This window comes from Bombus vancouverensis, chromosome 3, assembly GCF_051014615.1.
Source record: "Bombus vancouverensis nearcticus chromosome 3, iyBomVanc1_principal, whole genome shotgun sequence".
NCBI lineage: Eukaryota > Metazoa > Arthropoda > Insecta > Hymenoptera > Apidae > Bombus > Bombus vancouverensis.
In genome coordinates, this window is record NC_134913.1 from 18,333,447 (window position 1) to 18,354,315 (window position 20,869).

The 20,869-nt window shown below is 37.7% G+C and overlaps 2 protein-coding genes across 4 annotated transcripts in view; one reads left to right on the plus strand and one right to left on the minus strand.

Moving 5' to 3' along the window:
* Nucleotides 1-584: 584 nt before the first annotated feature.
* On the minus strand, nt 585-5,067 carry LOC117153855 (5-taurinomethyluridine-[tRNA] synthase subunit MTO1, mitochondrial). 3 transcript variants are annotated; one of them, XM_033328305.2, is made up of 10 exons: nt 4,941-5,067; nt 3,056-3,283; nt 2,689-2,988; nt 2,431-2,607; nt 1,947-2,354; nt 1,683-1,855; nt 1,153-1,593; nt 966-1,069; nt 822-882; nt 585-757 (listed from the first exon to the last, which is right to left on the minus strand). In XM_033328305.2, exons 2-10 carry the CDS (start codon nt 3,264-3,266, stop codon nt 623-625), a joined length of 2,010 nt encoding a protein of 669 aa, XP_033184196.2. In that variant the 5' UTR covers nt 3,267-3,283; nt 4,941-5,067; the 3' UTR covers nt 585-622. The 3 variants fall into 3 exon arrangements, with proteins under 3 accessions (XP_033184196.2, XP_076484118.1, XP_076484120.1); XM_076628003.1 differs by lacking the exon at nt 4,941-5,067 and adding an exon at nt 4,327-4,879; XM_076628005.1 differs by lacking the exon at nt 4,941-5,067 and adding an exon at nt 4,846-4,871.
* Nucleotides 5,068-5,950: 883 nt separating this feature from the next.
* Nucleotides 5,951-20,869, plus strand: part of Tpst (tyrosylprotein sulfotransferase) — a 181,247-nt gene continuing 166,328 nt past the window's right edge. Inside the window, exon 1 of the mRNA XM_033328479.2 lies at nt 5,951-6,238. The gene's annotated coding sequence lies outside the window, so the exon portion shown is untranslated. The remainder of the gene's footprint in view (nt 6,239-20,869) is intronic.

Genomic DNA, 20,869 nt, shown 5'->3' on the forward strand with positions numbered 1-20,869 from the left:
AATTCGGTAGTGAGAAGTTTGAAGCTGGACGAACCCCTCTTAATTCAATCAGGCAAACTTCCCTGCTATGGACTCTGACATTAGTTGCGCCAGCCGAAATGGAAACTTCGACCGCATTGTAAGTTAGAGACAATTACTCTAGTCTTATTAAACGAGCGTATTTCACAAGTAGCCGCAATTGAGTTTCGTCTCTTCCGCGTAAATTCTCACTACGGGATTCGTATGCGAACCAACCGATACTGACACGCGAGGTATTAATAATTTCGTAGTGTTTCGAAATTCGAGTAAACACGGAGTTTCGATAATTCTTGTCAAACAAGTGTAAGCAAGTTTCTATTTAAGGAAGATTGATGGTTGCTGGCACGATACATCCGGTGGTTAAACAGGAGGGCAACAACCTTCCATTTGTTCTACTCTTAAGACGAACGTTTAAGGCTGATAGTTGAGTGACATCTTAAGAATTGGGGTCCGTCTTCGAGTCTGAATAGACTCCAACTTTGTTTAGTTCCAGACGTGCATGCAAACGATTTTCAATGGGTTTTTTGTTGTTGATATGCACACATTAAATAAACATACGTAAAGTATATGATTTGATCGGCTATTTATTTTAGTTGATTCGCTATCAAAGTTGATTTGTTATTAAAGTTGACTTCCTAGCTCTATTCTGTACATTTTCCTGCATATTTTTCCGTATATAATTTATTAAACGAAAAATAGCAGGTGGAGTGACTCCTTGAATACGACTGGCTGCAGCGATCTATGCAGAAAAAATAATAAGGATAATGACTGTGAAAATTATGAAGATTTATTTCTACACTTACTGTATATGGTTGAAACTCAGAGAGTTTTTCTCTTTCCTCCAGAGATAAACTTAATTGAGGTCTATATCGGAACACATTCAGTCATTAGTAAAGATAACTGCACTTAATAGATATCGCAATTTATATTTCAGATAATTAACTTACGAGCTATAGTCTATGGATGGCGGGATAAGCATCTGTTCGTTTTTGCGAATTTCACTGATTTCTTTCTCCATTATCTTTAAGGAATCTGCATACAATGCTTCTATCTATAAGATTAAATAGATGGTCATAATAAAAGATGATAAGCCGTACTGATTTAAAAATATCACTTGGAACAAAATATCGCTACCTTTAATCTTCTTGAAATAATTGGATCATCTGCGAGATGTCCAAAGCGATCAGGAAATGCTTTGATAAATTTATCAACGTCATAAAACTGCATCATATCAAAACCAGATCTTAAATTAGGATTCTTAGAAGCTGGAACACCCAGTAATTGACACCACTTTGCATTGCAATGAATTTCATTTTTAAACAACTCTATATTTTCTGTTAGTTTGGATAAAATTTCTTCTGTTTTTATCATTCTTTCCTCTGATACGCAACCACTTTCATACCCCTTTTTGGTAAGCCTTTGATCTGCATTATCTGGTCGTAGACTTAATCGAAATTCTGCACGACTGGTGAACATTCTATATGGTTCATTTGTACCAAGTGTAGTAAGATCATCAATGAGTACACCGATATAACCTTCTGTTCGACTTATTATCAATGGCTTTTTATTAAGAACCTAGTAAATAGATTATTCAACGAAATAAAACAATGAATTTCTTCGTTATTAACTTAAAAAGTTCATAATAAAAAATGGGTGATAGAGACCTTGGCCGCAGCATTAACACCTGCTATAATTCCTTGTGCAGCTGCTTCTTCGTAACCAGTTGTACCATTTATTTGCCCAGCAAGAAATAGCCCTGGAATCCTTTTGGTCTCTAACGTAACATGTAATTCTTTTGGGTCAATATAATCATACTCAACTCCATAACCTGGTCTCACTGCGCATAAGATTACAACGTTATATTAATATATTTAAAAACATGGAATGTCAGAATATACATATGTATATCATAAAGGGAACAGATTTACCCATTTTCGCATTTTCTAATCCTGGAATACATTTAATAAGTTCTTCTTGTTTCTCTGCTGGAAGTGTACATGATAATCCTGAGGGGTACATTATGGGTGAATCTAAACCTTCAGGTTCCAGCCAAATTTGGTGTTCATGTGTATTAAACCTAAGAACTTTGCTTTCTATACTTGGACAATACCGTGGTCCTGTTATCTCCTCTGTAACGTGTAAATTACAATGCATGTTGTCTTTTACAATTTTTGAGACAGCTTCGTTTGTATATGTTAGATAACAATTTATTTGTTGTTCTACAGGTAACCAGACAGTATTATTCATGAATGAAAATGGCATTGATACTTTGTCTGGTTTATGTACATCACATTTGGAAAAATCGATAGTAGATTTTTCTAACCGCGGTGGTGTACCTAGAAAAATATTTTAAAACATGAGAACATTTAGAGCCTGTAAAGAAAGTATATAAAACATGATTATGACAATTACCAGTTTTTAATCTTCCCATTCTAAATCCAATTGTTTCTAACGTGTTAGCTAATCCAATGCTGGGTTCATCACCGAATCTACCAGCAGGTCTTTTTTCTAACCCAATATTAATTTGACCTTTTAGAAAAGTACCTGTTGTTATGACGACTGTATCACTGTATAGTTTTGTCCCATCCCCTGAAACACGATTTTCATAAATATTTTATTTGTTTAAAAATTAATAACATACATATATCCAATTTAAAAGAATAAGCATACTAAGAATTATTCCATGACAACTTGGAGAATCTCCATGTACAATTAAATCTTCCACAGAGGATTCATATATTTGTAAACCAGGCGTATTGAAAAGCTCCTTCTGTATGTGCTTTTTATATAAGACACGATCAATTTGAGCTCTATATCCCCATACAGCTGGCCCTTTAGAACTATTTAGGATTTTATAATTAATTCCAGAGATATCACAGATACGGCAACAAACACCATCTAAAGCATCTATTTCTCTCATAAGGTTTCCTTTTCCAATTCCACCAAAGGATGGATTACATGACATTTCTCCTATGAAAGTATTGTCATAATTTTTATTCAATAATCTTTAATATTAAAAAAGAAACAAAAGTGATACCTATTGTGCTTTTCTTATGAGTAACTAATAATGTTTTTGCACCCATCCTAGCAGCTGCTGCACAAGCTTCTGTTCCAGCATGACCACCACCAATAACAATGACATCAAATTTATATTGATGATTGTTTGATGAAAGATTTCTTAATAATTGAAGAAAACCTCGTCTACAATTTCTGACTAATGGAGGCAATCTGATCTTGTTATACTTCATTGTATTATCAAAGTATTCTAGGATGAAAAAAATGAGCATTTTAATAAACATGTACTAAATGATTTATTGTAATAATTATAAATATATAATATGTGTAAAAAATATACTCATATAATGATTTTAAAAGGCAAATACATAGAGATCTATATAATACCAATAATACATATAAATCTATATAGAAAGCAAATATAGGAAATGAACTTTTCTTAAGATATAAAAAATTCATTATTTTCTAATTTCATAAATAAAAAATTATATGTAAGAGCATCTCTAAGTTTTGGTAATATTAACTTTTCGCATATAGTTTCTTTATTCGTAAAGTTCATATTCATATATTTCAAATTATTTATAAACTCTATAACGAAGTTAAAACAATTCATCGAGATTTCATCATAATTTTCAGATTTCCATTTCGAGTCTTTTAACATTATTTTTAATGTTTCATTCCAATGACTGTCCCAAGATGAAGGGATTACATTTATCGCAATGCAATTTGTCCATCTTGAACAATCATTTAGTATTAAACCCTCTTTGTCGTATTCAAAAACAAGGCCATTCATGTTAGTTATTCCTATATGCAAATCATTTACGATATGATAATCAGTTAAAAAATTGCCATTAGCTGGCCTAACAACTATAGAATTTGGTTCACACGCTGCATTTTTATATGGATATGGAACAAGAAAGGGCATTATTTTATATTCTGTAATACATAATTGACAAATTGGGCATATTTCTGGAACAGCTTTACAGAATATGCTTTTTGAACAACAATGACGAAAACACAATATTTTTGAGTCACAAGCCATAATTTTTAACTAATATCAATAATATAGTTTTGTTTCAAATGATGACATTGTATACAAGATGTTAGGTTATATCGCACAATTTAGTGACGAATGAAGTTATCTAGAGAAACACAGTCAAAATCCTGCTCTCTAATCTCATTTTTTACGCATGCGATAAGGGCTACAAATGAAATACACAATTTTAAATAAAAAAAAGGATAATGCAAATTATATTTGTAACAGAATAGTATGATTTCGAGAAAGCACATTACCTGTTATAATTTACTACATTTAACTGTGAAAATATCTTTATATCATTAATATACATATATTCAACTTTAATTTATTTGTTTATATGTATATCTATATTTTTACGGATTTCTCAACAAATACTTCCTCCACATCAATAAGATAAAAGCTAGAAGATCACCATTAACCGTTTATTACATATCTCAGCATATACTATACCGCCGACGAGGTACAATATGGGTCAGAATCATATAAAAAAAAACTGTGGTCTGGACCACGATCATATAAGCAGATTTCATAACTAGGCTAAACCGTTCAAAAATTGAGTCGTGTCTAGTCGTGAAAAATTAAAATCAAAGGTCAATAAAGGCAGAGACAACAAGATCTGTGCTATTTTTACACAATGGCGTTACACGACGAATCCTAATCTCTCGATTGAAGTACTCTACTGCGGAGAAATTAACGAACATCCTTCGATCACTAAGAGTCTTATCTCCTCCATTAGAGTTTCAGATCTGTGTATACGATCGTGTGATGAGAACCTTCTTATCTTCCATGTTGATTTTTCACAACTAATTACGACTCAATTTTTGGACGGTTACCCCTAGGCTTCGGCTATATGAGTGTCGAGACTTACAATCCTATTCTTAGTCAATGTTATCGTGGTGCCGTTTGTTCCTTCCATCGTGAGTCGAATCTCAGTCGACAAGTCGAGAGACAACCGGGTCCAGGCTACTCCTACACGATGGCGTTAGTCAATCAACCCTCGTTTGATTAGAGCGCCTTACTGCGGATAAATTGAACAACATTTGCCGCTGCCTAAGAGCCTCATCTTTTCCACGAGAGTAACTAGACTTGTATACGACCGTAGTTCTGTCTTATACGTGCCTATAGCACAGACAAAGCTTTGCACCTCATTGGTGCCTATACTTTATTTGTAACTTTATGGTAATGTCATATTAGAAGTTAGTTTTAATTCCAATCGCTGGAGGTACCGTAATCTCATTCTGCGCTGTTTCGGTAACGTTGGAAATGACACTAAAATGGTAAATGGACTCTAGTGACCCCGAAACCGTGAACAAAAAGATACGTTGGGTAATAGGTCTATTTTGCACTTTGTTGGTGCTAATAGATCTATTCTATACCTGATCGGTGACTGTATACTCGTCTATATACAAAGCAGTTTATCTATTATCAACTAGTCATAATTGTAAAGTAAATGTTGTACTTTATCCATTGCAGGTAATAATTAATTAAAGAATTATTTTACATACAGTGATAAATACATATTCATATATATTGTTGTACTCCTATATCATGATTAGGCATCTCGAAAACAGATATCTCTTATTTAAAATATATGGATTTCATTCACAAGAGTGTTTTAGATTTTATCTAAATCCATATATGATATAGTGATTTAATAGTTTCATATACACATATAAACACATAAAAATTTGTGTAGTCCTCTTTTATTAATCGGAAACATTTTTATCTCAGCGCTCATTTTCACTTGCAATTTCGGATCAATGATACAGTCTGGGACTCGAAATACCACCAATATTACTCTTGACTAGCGCGTTCCCGCCCTTCCCCCACCATTTAGTTCAGGCGCGTGCCGCGCAGCGCGATAGCGCTGCTATAGTAGCAGCTGATCTATGGTACGGTGTGGAGCAGTCGTGTTCGTACCGCGTTTCGTAGTGTGTTCGTACCGGTACGGTTATACGACGTTTATGTTCGACTCTCGGTTTCGTCGCAGTGATTATCGTGTACCGTACTCGTGACAAGTGACTGTACCAAATCTGGTATTCCGACCGATTCTTTTGCTGACACATTGCGAAACGGTGAAAGGCAGAAGAGGACGAGCAGGAGAGGACAACGAGACGAAGGACGAGTAAGGAGCATCAGTCACAACGCGTTTACCAGGAAAGATCGGTGAGTTTTAATTCCACTTTGTTTGACATATACGAACATAACTGTGCGCAAAAATACATCGCGGATAGTCGGAAAGATGGCTACAATCGTGACACGTGCTTTGAAATTGCTCTTGAGGACCATCGTACAAGGCGCACACGTGAGACTTGCGTACCCTTTCGAGGTGACTGACACCTGATGCGTCAATGACCATACCACGCGTATGAGTCGCGTGTATCTCGCTTCTCTGTTTCGTGATTCCGATTCCGTTTGAATCTAATAGAACCATATTTACGAATGCTTCCTATGAATACAGTATGACTCTTGTACGAAACAAAAGACATCGGCATGCTTTTCGCGATTACCATGTCGCCAAGCGGACCGGAGATAGGTTATGTCACAGATGCCAGCCAGCATTTTTTTAACCGTGGGATTCACGGGAGTGGTGAGTCTCATAGTCTCACGATAGATAATTCTAATACGTATATACGTGTGTGTGTGCTTGATGCAATGCATCTTAGGTCATCGATGCATTATTCAGTGACGCGTCGTGGTCTTTGTCAAATTTATCCATTATCGAAATTTACTCTGTTTTCATGTTTAACGTCAGTTCAGGGTCACGCACCTACCGAATAGACCAACGTGTACACAGATTATAAACTCGCAGCTTCCGCATTAATCATTCTTTTTATACCGAATAATGCATAATCGTAGCAGAAATCATATATTTCATATTACATATCGTATTTCTTATAAACATAAGTGTCGAAAGAGAAGTTGTAACGATCTTATTTTACTACTGGAGTACTTTTGCACGATAATTTATTAACTAATAATATCGGTGATTTGACAAGTTACAAAATTCTTCTTTATAATTTTACAACCTTATGTCAAGTAAGATAATCAAGAGTTATTCTTACATAATAATTTACCAATTGATAACGTAAGGGAATTTGTTAGCGTTCATAATTTGTAACTTGTTAAATTTAGCTGATACGAGTACAATCGTATAAGACGTAGAATCAACCTAGGAGACGCATGTATCGATTTTTTGTCAGACATTCCATTCTCTGTTCATTCGATAACATCCTTACACTGTTCCGTTAACTCCCAAGTCGATCGTCGCAGGCTGGTACATAATATTTACTGCTAGAACGCCGATGAAAATAGCCGCTAGATATTTCGCTGCTACGAGTGGCGTTCAGCTGTAGACGAATTATCCTTGTGATGCGATTTCACCGAGGAGAGGGCGTCATTAGCATCCGGTTCGAATGCATTGTGATATTTACCGAATTCTCGCTTTGTTCACCTTAACGCGTTACGAAACTGCATTCCGTGAACTTTAGCCCTTGGAAGAGTAGGTCTACGTTTACGTGTATTATTCAATCAGATTGTACACCGGTAATTTCTATATATAGTATATTTATGTTCTACTAATATGTTAAAATCTATTTTCGTTCATACGGATCCGAGGAAACCCGCGAGATTAAATGAATTTTGTTATCACGTAGAGTAAAAATATATATATATATATTTTTTTTTTCGTTTCGTGGCGAAGGTTAATGTACTATCACTATATCTTTCAAAATTTTCATCTATTTATTCTTTTTATTTTATATCGAGTTGAATGATAAGATTGTTGGTATTTCACCAGTATATATATATATCAAAAAATGTTATAAAAATACAACGTAATATATTCTTCGCTAAGTTCAATATCTTTTAACAATCTTAATCTTTTTTTTTTATTTTAATATCTTTCGATTAACTATTTTTTATAATACGGTGGAACAATGTCGCCTTGTTTTGTATTCTCTGTCGTTGATGTTTAATAATGACACGAGGGGGAGAAGGAGAGTATCGATCAAAATAAACATAAAACTGCTTATGAAAACGAAAAAGTGGAAGAAGGAAAAAGAAACACGTAAAACTATAAAAACGCGTGTACGTGTGTTACACCGAGGAAATCTACAATTATTTCCAACGACGAATTTTGCTGCAGGGCCGCACGCGTGCGCTCGTGCACACGCTTCACCGGCGAAACTTTATGGAAATTTCGGAGCGGTTACGCTCGCCCCCGAGTGCTTCGTTTAAATTTCATTATCTCGAACACCGGCTAAATGACACGTCTCTCGTTCCCAGCGACGACACCAAAACTTACCTCGTCCCCGTTGGAAACGAATTAGGTGATAACAATTGTCGTTCGAGTGTTCGTTATTGCTTGCTATTCGTATCCACAAGGTATAAATAAAGGGTAGAACAAGAGAAAATTACATTTTATTTTTACCTCTTATCTTGTTTATAATTTTCCGTATATTATTTTCCATTTCGTTATCGTATTATTAGATTATTCATCGTTATCGTTTATTAATCTTGTTTATAATTTTCCGTATATTCTTTTCCATTTCGTTATCATATTATTAGATTATTCATCGTTATCGTTTACTAATAGCAACAACTGCAGGATAACAATAGGAAGTGAAGTAGGAATACGTGGAAGGATGTAAAATTTCATTTTTACCTCTATTTTACGTTGGAATTATTTCTCGTTATTTTTCATTAATTGTATCAACAAGACGTTCTCACGATACATGGACAAACATAACGTTCAATTGCTATCTTTAATTTTTCCACAAATTTTCCATATTTCCTGCTATTTTATTCGACCATTTGTTCATCATTGGCCTGCGTAAAATTTCGTTGATAACGTAGACATTTTTGTTTCTCTTCTTTTTAAATAATTGATTTAATTGAGCCGGCTAGGAAGGTTTCTACGTAAATGGTTATATTGTAAATAATGGTAACGCGAGCGCGCTTTTTGAATCATCAACGCCGTACCCGAATGTGTACAATGGACCGGTTTCCGATATTTGAACGCGATACACCTTCCGCGGTCGACGAGCTTTGTCCATAAATCAGGAAGTGCACGCGAGTACACAGCGCGGATGGTTACACCCTCTCGTAATGCGCTCGTACACGCTTGAAAAATCATAGGCGGCTTTAATGTTTTTCGAGGGGACCGACATGGTTATCGCAACACCGGTTGCGTAACTTTGCATTTTATTGAATGTTCTTCGTTACATGACAAACTGAAAACTGAAAAATGTAGCGAGATGTAACGTGGCAATTCGAGTATTTATATACGAATATTTCTCCACTATATTATCTAAACGTTTACTGAACAAATTCGCTTGAAAATCGAGTTTCTCGTTAAATATAGATACATACAGTCATTTAACGTGTAATAATATTTGACAAAAGTAATAATTGACAAAGAAACAATCTATGTATTCGAAACTCTGCGTACATTTGCTAATATTATTTGTACTTTAACGTAGCGTTAGAACGTTCGTAACACACGGGTATCTGGTTGCTTTATAGCGCTTTGTGTGCTTTGTACATCTACCAAACGAATAAAGTCTACTATAGCGTCCACGTACATCGCTAACGATATTTGAACGTGATGTCGACTGGTGTTTGGTAAAATTCCATCGAAATTCGACATAAATCGTCGACCATGATCGTTACGGATAGTCGTATGTGTGTTTTTCTTTTTTATACTCATTGCTCTTAAAAATCATAGTTCGTTCAGATCTTCTAAGATGTTGCGCGATACACGTAAATAGTGACTTGTTAACGAGCGTTCTTTTGGTCGTTTCCTTCGTGTTATAAACATATTCCCGGCTATTTAATTCTCAAAGATTGTAAGTGCTGTACAAATTACACGTCATAGTATTTTTACAAGTTTCCACTATATAAAACACGTCATTAAGCATCAGGAATATTACGGATAATGCAAGAATGTCGTTTAATACTTACGTCACACTTGTTTACATTCAATCCTAAAGAGATAAAACGCAGAATGTTGATCAGTCTAGCAGTATTCCGTTCGGTCAGGGTTTCTAATGGAAAACCCGTCCAGCACTTTCGCGTCGCAGATTAATCGACTATGAAACGGCGAAACTGGTTCTCGGTTCATCGTGTAATTCCAAGCACGCGTAACACGGCCGCGCGAAACTTGAATCGCGGCCGTAAAAACGCTCTCTTATTAAAGATTGCGTTCGACGTTTCGTTTCATTCATCCGGCACACGCACTTCTTGTTATTCGACCGTCGTTTCTAGCTGTCAAATTGTTATGGAGTCACGCGGTAGAAACTTTCCTTTTCTGACTACGGTATCGCGTTATATCCATGGCTTTATATAAATGGCATATCGATATAAAAGGGTATTTGCTCGTCCATATTATTACCAAGTACGTATATTATGCGATTCGTTCAATTTATTAGTACGCCGTAGCGAAAAATATCCGTGTTTCCATAGTCGAGCAATTATATTCAATTTGTTGAATCAACCGTAGGTTCATCGTCGACTTAGATTATCCGATTTGAATTTGAAAATGAATATGTGGCGAAACGAGAATGCCAAATATGTCGAAGTACCTGTCACGTAAACTTAAGGGTTGGTTGATGAAATAAAATAGCTGAGTCGTAACACAACTATTAATTTTGTTTTAATTAAGCTTTATTATGAATTCAGCAATCACAACGGAATACACACTGAATTAACACAAATCACAATTCACTCCAACCACGTTATGTGAAACTTAGTTACGATGATACGTTAAGTACGCGACTGTTATAAGGGTAGAGATCGGTAAAGATACGTTGACTATTTTAAGGATACGGAATAAGTGAGTCTTACTGACGATACCGTGTCTGAGGAAGGTAGGGGTGGGTGTGTCTAAGGACACGGGACTATCGGATTTGTTGATGACAATTTTGGTTAAGGAAGCGAGGGCAATAGACACCGTCTCCGATTGGATAATAAGACGGCTGGTGGACCAGGAAGGGTTTTAGCCGCCCTCCTGAGAAAGTTGCTAACGGAACATACCAGATGTGAGGAAAATCAAGTTTCCATGTTAACACGTGGTAGACGATAAACGTAAAAGGAAATCCAAGACAAGAGATACTCGCTTGGTCCGAAGGACCTTAACTATGAAAATTCCAAGACCCCTGGTAGGTACTTAAGACTACCGAGGATACGCGCCAAGGATGTGCAGACATCTAGGTGCCATCCTGTCCGCGGTGTGTGGCCTGGTCTCTGATGTGAATTGGCGTTACATACCGATCGCTGTTGTCATAACCGGGTTCGCTTAAAAGATCGCGGTTAAAAGGTAAAAAGCTAGAAAAATGTACCGAATGTCCAGCTGGACAAATTGTAAAGTACAAATTAAATAATAATAACAAAGAAGAAAAAGGTAGAAAGCGAAGTAAAGGCGGCGAAGGGGAAGAAAAGGGAAATCGTTTTTGCTTTTGGATAGAACGTTCGTGAAAGAAGTGGCATGAAAACGCGAGGATTAACGGCGCGCGCATTCGCGGGAGAAATTTCTTGCCGTTTACCTTCCCACGAGTGTATTTTTGCGCACGCGAATCAAACGCAAGCTTTTCCCCGCGGGCGACCTCGTTTAATAGTTCCGACGATTCGCTAACGAGGTTAACAACGAGCCGCTTGTTTCGCGTCGGAAATAGAGTTGCCCCATTTGAGCCTATGTCTTTCCGAACGCACTCGCCAAGTTCCTGTTCGTCGATTCTATCGATCATCGTCTTACAACGATAAAGAAAGCGACTAACAATTCGTATTTGAAAGACGAAATATGAAATCAGGCAAATAGAAAAATTATACAGTGTCTGACACCTATGTAAAAGGGTTAAGTTTTCGAGAATTTCTTTCGACTGTTTTATTTCTACTATAGGATTTATTTATTCAGAAATATTAGAAATTAGGGTTTCCCACGATTACAATCCTAAATGATAAATTTATCGATAGATGGATCTATTTTCAATAAACAGGAAACGATGGTTATTTAACATGAACTAAATACAGTAATGTGCTATAACTAAGACAACTAAATAGATAATTCACAGCTCACAACTAATAGTTTACAACTCGTAACAACTTGGCAACTCGACTCTCGGCTCCTCACAACTCGACTCTCAATTTACGACTGTCTGTTAATTCGTCCTTTTCCCTTAAGCATCCCTTTGTCATTTCTCATAGCCCCGCCACGTATGTGTTCCGTAATAGTCCACGGTTATGGTTACGTAGGCCTTCTTCCGCTTAACTATTCGACTGAAGGACCAAGGACACATTGAGGTTTCCAGAACCTTTTTTAGCCTGCCGACACTTGGGTTTTCTCGCAACATTGTTTATGGTTCACCCGATATTTCTTACGCAATCTGTCCACGATACTAAGCTACTGCGTGAAAATTACCATTCGTTTCGTTCTATTTTATCCTCAACTACGATCTTTTTCCCTTTCGAATAGATCTGTGGCGGCACTCGACGACGCAACTTTCCGCCGGCTTCGCTACACAAAGCGCTATACCATCAAAGCGTAAGGCCGACGTGCCTAATGTATCATCGTTATCCTTACGGTCCTTCCGAATATTCGGAAGAATGCATACGCGGCAATGGTCGTGGACGTCTACAAACGCGTGCGTAGTGGTGATATCGAGGAGCAACAAAAGAAAAGAATCTATCCAAAGATTCATTTGGTTTTGAACAGCGAAGTGCGAAGGGTGTAGTGTAACAGCGAAGCAAACATAGTCGAAAATCGTGGATCGTTGATTGTTGGCTATTGGTTATTAAATAAACTATATTGTTGAACATCGAGAGTATTTCTTGGGCACTTACCCGCTAAACCACCTCAGATGCAATTACAAATGGATAGAAAATAAGAAAACGAAAACTGCAATTATCCGATCTAGACTCCAAGGATTATTTTAAAACGCATTACGAGAACAAAGATGAGTGGTATCTGTGTCAATCCGATCGCATCGAGATTCTCCAAGCGTCTTTTCACTTGTCTATTATCCAGTCAGCATTGTGCTTGATCGAACGCGATGAAGTTTTAACGCGCTTCGTTCCAACTTATCGGTCGAACTTATTATTCGCGCGGGAACACAGAATAGAATTAAAAAGGGGGCGAAAGCGGATTCAGCCACTCGAACACGGTATTGTTTCAGAAAGATCGGTATAAGCCCGTACTACACGAAGCGAGTGTTTGATTGGGTCCTGGAACGGTTCCGTGTAATCGGGACAGCGATAATTTTAATTGAAATTTCGATAGTCGGATGAACATTCCGGGATTGAAAAGGCAATTAAGATCGAATCGACGATATATCGAGCCGGGTGACGCAGGTTCGTAATCGAACTCGGTTTTGCCACCCCGCGTTCGATCTTTTGGTTGTTCCTGCGAACGATTTGGAAAATTGAACGGCGATATTCGGATCCAGTTCGTTCGATACCGTCGTTAATCACGGAAAATGGTTTTTGCCAGCTTGGTTAACGATCCTCGCCTTTCCATTCATCCGGATAGCATCGAATCGTTGCGTCGATCGAAAACAGAGAACTGTTAAAGAACAATGAGTTGACGCGTGCACACCGTGTGCCTTCTTGTGTAATTGAAGTAACATCGTTAGTGAAACTTTGGTCACAAGCTGCAATTTATTAATATTAATAAATTCCTCTTGCATTAGATTAGCCTCCTTAGTTGAATTATCTTATTTAGCATCTTTCCATTTTTCGAGATACGTCGGAACATCCGAAGCTTACTGTGTCTTGTTTCTCGTACGTGAAGCCGTATCGAGCACAGGTTGTTGAACGAGGAAAAACAAAGGTTACGTAAAGAATATAATGAAACTTCAGTCTTCTTCAGCGTTGAAATAGTACATAGAATATTTTCGCTAAGAAGAGTATAGCAACAGATTTTGATAATAAAACGAATCAAATTTTCGAAGTAAATTTTACGCGTCAGAAGTTATCTCATTGTTAGTCTGAAGATGTTTTTACATTCGTGGTACGTTTGCGTGAAATAATACGTAAAAATGTATAAAGTATCCAACTTGTAATACTCATTACGATATTTACTGGGTAGAACAAATCTCCGTTTACATTCCATCTTTCCACTTGCTTCAATAGAAATATCAAATCCTATGAATACTCGTAATATATTCTATCTGAATTATCCTATTGCGATTAAACTGGAAAATTTGCGAAAGGGAATTCTACGATCTACAACTTGTAACTTAGCGCTTCGTTGATATTATTAGTTGATAAATAATAGTAGCCCGAAATGGTTCCAGGAAGAGGAATCTGTCTTTTCTTTTAATTTACGCCATTTACACAAAACGCGAAAGTGGAGTAAGCAACCGTGTAAGGAATAATGGAACGAACGTTCCGTGCCGGGAATTTCGCGATGTAGAGTAATGAATAGAGTCGTTGTATAATAAATACATAAAGGAAGAGCGCATCAAGCCGTCAGCTAATAAAACGAGTAAACAATAAATTGACTTAATAGCGCGTCATGTAGCGGGAAACTGGAACAGAAGTCTGTCGGACACGTACGAGCCACGTGAACTTTGTCTTCTCTTTCTTACTAACATTTCATTAATATCGTTGTTATTTATTGTCGTTGTTAGTTGAAGATTCCGGTGGAACATTCGTAGAGTCGCGTTTCTTTTCCAGAAGTTAGATAAATACACAAAAAGCGGCACATGTATATAAAATTCATACTTTGTTGGAGTTTTTTAAGAAAATATCAAAGAAGTTTTTCTAGTAAAGGAACTCAAACGATGGGGCTTGTAGAATTCTGTATTAAATTATGCTAATGAAATAAAAATTCATTAGAGACTACTCTCAGAAGCGTACAGTCTACAGTCGAAGGTTCAGTTGACCTACAGTTTCTTCGAATTTTTAAAATTCTACCATTCTTATACCAATTTCTTTTTCTAAACTCCTCGTTTAATATCGGCCATTACTTATCCTTTTTTCTTTCTAATAAACTAATAAATTGTGTATTTTATAAACGTTCCATGAATAGGAGAACGTTTTTTGACTCGGTCGAATTAATGTACATGCGTGCACCGGTTTTTCCATTAAGTTTACGACGAGAAAGGAACGGAAGTCTTTGGTCGCCGGTTTAAATGCTATACTTTAGAATATTGCGTTTCGCGGCCTATAATACCCTGGCCACACGGTGCATTATTAGCTTTTAAAATGCCCTACACGAAGCAAAAGATATTGAATCGTTACGCTTTGCCAGGAAAATATCTCTAAGCCAGCGGATTTTAGCGAAGAATTTGCAGCAAACATAAAAAAAATTTTCCAAGTAGAAACATCCATATTGTTTCGTATTATAAATTTATATATATCTTATCATTATAGTTTAAAGATTAACTTATTCACGACACGATACTCTATTATACGCAGCTTTGATAATTATCGATTATAAGGAATACGATCATTGCGATTCGATTGTGTAATTTATAATTTTACAATTAAAATACATCGTGTGAAAAATAAACAAGTTACGTTTAAACGGTAACGTACGTATTTTAATTCGCGAAGATTGTCGAGCAGGTGGTTGGTTTGAGTTTAGAGATAGTAAAGAACAGAGGCTCGTTTAAAAGATGATATTCGCGTTTTCTTGACGTTTCCCATAAACACCGGAAAAACACCTGCCTCTCTGTGGACCCGGGTCGTTTAAATATCTGGTCGTCTCACCTTTCTTCTCGCGTAAATACCGTGTCGCTGTACCGTGGTTCCATAAACAATGTTGACTGCGCGAAACACAGAATCTTATCGCGTAAAAGTACAAGTTTCGTCCGCTTTGTTTGTCGTTCCGCCATGTAAATTTAATATATCTCGTTTAAACGTCTGCGTTTGTTCCATGTAGCTTATTACGTGAAATGAAATAATCGTTCAAACTAATTTTGCTTATTTTTTTTTTTTTGAGATAGAAATTACCTGTTATCCTTCCTCTTTTCTAATCAGATCGTTGATTAAATGAATCGTCCTTGTTTCTAGCACGTTTATGGTATAAAGATGTTTAAATTGGATATTTATTGCGATCGTTGCAATATTTCAATGGTTGATCGGTAGAGCATGGTAGTTGGCTCATTGAATTCACGGTGGAAGCCCGCGAGGCGTTCTTTAAGGCGTGGTTCTGATAAATTTCAGCCGCACCAACTTCATCTTTGTCGATAACTTGGAATTTCAGAAGCTCGGCTGCCTGTTGTCGAAAACGATAACGCGAGATGAACTTTCATAGAGCCTCGCTTCCTTCCGGCTACGATTTTTGCTTGTTTTCACGACAATTGAATTGATTTTGTAAATTATTTGTTTATAGAAATCATGGTCGTAGCTTCTTCTCGCGTTACTCGCATATCTCATCTTCTTTTCTTAGAATTTTACATCGATCGCGAACTAATTCGAACGTTATAGTTGAAACGTCAAGCGTTACATTTTTAGATGATGATAAAATCAAAGATTAGAAAAATAGTAAATCCTTTTCGTAAATCAACGAACATATTGCTCGTAAGTGTAAAAATTACATGTTTAATCGTTGCCAAACGTCTGAAATTTTGTACAATACGATGTAATATAATTTCAATAATTTTAATAAATAAAATAACACTTTCTCGTATATTCCTTCGTACAAGCTAACGCATTACTGACACTCGCATGAAACGAACACACGACAGGGTTTGCCCGTTTGCATCGAACCCTAATAATTCTAAACACTCATCATCGCACGTACACAATGTTCAGCACACAGCCTCCTCTACACCAAACATTATGCTCGTTCTCGACTACTCAACAGCTCAAACACGATCCATGGATCGAGCAGTATGACGCTCAAACACAAGACGATGCGACGTAGAGACGTTCCATGCGCGATGGTGAATGATCGCGCGACCTAAGCCAAGCGAGCTTATCCGCATCATTCACCGTGTGAGACACGTGTTTGCGAAGGTTCTTTGTCGTTGCAGGCACATTTGCAGAGCGCGGCCGTCTGAATAATAGCTCAAACAGAGTGCAAGAGGGATTAGGAAGCGGCCACAGGGATAATCCTGGGCGAGGCGTTCGTGCAGCCCGAAACGAACGCGAGTTTCGAAACGGAAAACGGGGTAATTGGATCATGGTCCCTTTTCACGGCAGTCCGACTTTTAACTCGATTTGTTCCCGCGGCCGTTTATTCGTCCACGCGTCACATCGGGACACGGAGCCGCATGGAATTCGAACACGCGAACAGAGACCGCGTGTTTAGGATCTTTGATCTTCGTGTTATAGCGCAGTTGATTTTTCTCGTTTAACACGTGCGTTATTGTATCTCTGGAATCAGCGTATGTTTTAATCTAGATAGGCATTTATTTTCGCCGATAACGTTCGTTTCGATACGTTCGTGTTCGTTGTGATTTTTATTTTTCTATATAGTTTTGTCGGAACCACGTGTGCATAGTAGCGAAAGTGTTAAATGCGTGTTTAATGCAGAAAGTATGGAATAGTTGGGTATCTATTTCGATGTGTTTATGAATCGAAGCGTTGTAATAGCTAGAATCTTGAGAACGTTGTCAGAGTCAATTATATAGCAAATAAATTAACATACGGTTGCTAATAAGTGTATTAGATATAAGTAGATATATTTGATATGTACAGGTTGAGATTGTCTCTAGTCTAGAACCTGTGTTTATTGTCGTTCGTTTATGAATTCTCCTTGAACTCTGTACTTTCTCCTTTCATTCTTCACTTTCTCCCTGAACAAGTCGCTTAAATATGTCAAAACGAGGTTCCTTGTCGATCAAGCAAATTTTCAGTAGCAATTCGAAGTATCCATTCGTCGTAAGTTCTAAACGCGACTATCTTCTGTCATTCAGTTTGTGATATATTACGTGAATTTTTGTTGCAACTAACGGTACCTCAACAGTCAACATCCACGTCCAAAGTAAACGATTCATGCGCTGAAATTGGATCTACAAACGAGACCATAATTAGTGTGCGTTTGGGTACCTCTCGCAATGTTCCATATTTTTAAAAACGAAACATATCTACGTGCGATGTTATATTTTCATTAAAACGTTGTACCTCGAGTTTATAAAGTTCAAAGATCCCAAAGATAACTTTCAAACAGAAATTCTAAAAACAAAGACTTATCGAAATGGACACGTAGAAAATTCCAGGATCGCTGCTATTTATTTTCCTCTAAAATTTTCCTGTGTTTCAATCCTGCGACCATAAACCGTTCTGTTCCAGACTGGCCACTTAAAAGAACTATAAAGTTCACGTTGGAATCTTTAACTGTTAATTGCTCTATTAAATTATCGACGCGTTCTCTTCGAGACTTCGCTTCGCGCGCTATAGTCTTACATCTTTTAGAGTGGTTCCATAAAATATGGAAGAGAGTCGTTCGGCTAACGTAAAACGTTTACTGGTTCGATACAGAGTCGTGCCGAATGGCACGATCATTCGTGATCGAACGCGACCGTTTCGACGAGAAGTACCACCGCATCGAGCTTCGTGACGCGTAGAAAAGTGCCACTTCTGAACTGCATCCGTGGCCTCCAGGCCGGAAATGGCCTTCTGATTCGAACGTCCAGTCCCGGGACTCGATGTTCTCGCGTAGTTGCTGTCCTCGATTTACTTGTGCGGAATTTTATTGCGCTCCTACGTGGCTTGGACGAGGAACCTCTGATCGTGATTTGAATACTATGTAACCGTGTCGACTTGCTGATTTTTCAGGTTCCAGAGAATATTTGTAGGTTTTTTAAGCTTTTACAATATCGCGATGCAAGTTTGTTAGGACTTTCTTTTCTTCTTTCTTATCGTGATTTCTTTTTCTGCGCGTGACTCTATGTTTGTCAGAAACGGCTGTCTGTTTTTTACTACCGAAGAGAAAAAGAGCGATCGTGTGAGTCGAACGTAACCCGGTTATATCCTGATTTGTATTTTCGCCAGTTCTTTCTAACTCGGTAAGACACGATCTTGCGTTAACGCGATAGTTCACTTTCAATTAGTTCTCATTCATTACGTTACTTAATTCTGTTGTCTCTATCGTAGCTAGTAAAAAGAGACTCCAACGATGTACTTTATATCGTTCCATCCCTGTTTCTCCCTTCTCTTTGATCCTACAACTTTGTAAAGTTTAAAGAACTTAAAGTATTTATTGCATCGTGATAAACTTCCTTTCTCTTAATCATGACGATCTCTTCGGTTAAAGTATAAAAAGAAGGAATCCAGAAAACTTCATTTTAAAGCAATTAAACGTTTCCTCGCAGTCAACAATTTCTTTCTATCGACTTGAAGAAAAGAAAAAAAGGAAAAGAAGGAAATCGAATCGAGTAGAATTCAGTTTAAACACACCTACCCCGAGAAATCGAAACTCCAACGCAGGTTCGATTTCCGTGTAGCAGACGTGCCGGGTCGTTGCACGTCCCAGAGACAGGTAGTTTCAGCCTTTAGTCTGGCTAAAATCGCGAAATTGTCCCGAATATCCCTAAATTCCGCACGAATCGTCTCGTAGCCATTCAGACGAAACGATTCGCCGTACCTGGTGTGCTGGAGCGCGGGAGGGAAAGGGACACCGAAACTGGAAATTTCCCAAAGTACACGGCGACAAAGTGGCCGTAACTGTGCGCGCCAGCTAGTTCAGAAACACACGTCGCGCGATACAAACATGGAGCGTTCGCAACACACGCACGAACGCCAGGGCGAAAGAACGGCTTCTGGTTCGCACGGTGCTACACCACTTTTACCTCTTCCACCTCTCTCCTCTACTTCCGTTCGCCACCTCGTCGGTTCTCTCTCCACTCGCAGCTTCCCTATTCGCGAGCCAGGCGCCAGTTTCCAACGACGATGTTTCGCTTTTACGTTTCTCCCCTCTAACAACGACGAGTTGCACTTTCCCTCTCGCCTCGCGTTCCCCGCCCTTCCTTCTGCCTATTCCCGTGCACTCTTCGACGAACGTTTTGCCTTCGTTTCGCCAACTCCTCCGATCTCTTTTCTCTTGCCTCCGCATCCTCCTCTTTCTCGTGCCACGAGAAATCCCTCGGGGGATGATTTTGATTCTAAAGAGAGAGAAAGAGAGGGAGAGAGATGGAAATAGCATTTGGAAGCGCACAAAGTTGAACTTTGTTGGGATTTTTGTTTTTTTAATTGGTTAATCTCTTAATGAAATCATAATCTCTTTGTGAAAATGCACAAGCCTGAGCGAAACAGTCAATCAACCGTCACTTTGTACTAATAAACGATTGTTGAGAATTATGGATCGTAATCGCCGAAATAAATACGTAGGAACATTTACATTACACGTAGAGATGATAATAAAATAATTTTGTATTTATTTAATATGTGATTTACAAGATGTTCATAGATACCCGTTACACGCGTTTCAGCGCTCTTCTAGTCTCGTCGTTTCTTCCACCGTATGGAACAGTGACATTCTGTCGTTCTACGAGACGCTGCGCACGCGCATACTCACACTCGTATATGTGTATCATTGCTACACGCTTGATCCGGTGTAACACACAAAATTACATATATTAGGTTGTCCGAAAAGTTTCTTTCGTTTTATGAGGAAATAATAGACGCACAACGTTTTCCTGTTTTATATTATTTCGTCGAATTACGTACGATCCATTTTGTTCTGTTGAGATAAACACCGTGACATTTCACACACTTGGTTTCACGTTTGTACGAAGGTGCACTGTTGTAAAAAAACACGTTTGCGAAAGAAAGACACTTTCCGGACAACCTAATATTTCAATAACGATCATATTTTTTCGTATTTACAAAAACATTCATTTTTTCTACTAT

Coding starts and splice junctions, on each gene's coding strand:
- LOC117153855 (XM_033328305.2), bottom strand. CDS start 3,266: ATGAAGTATAACAAGATCAGATTGCCTCCATTAGTCAGAAATTGTAGA. Junction 1,594..1,682: donor GTGTTAATGCTGCGGCCAAG/GTCTCTATCACC, acceptor TCTATTTACTAG/GTTCTTAATAAAAAGCCATT. Junction 1,070..1,152: donor TTATTTCAAGAAGATTAAAG/GTAGCGATATTT, acceptor TTAATCTTATAG/ATAGAAGCATTGTATGCAGA.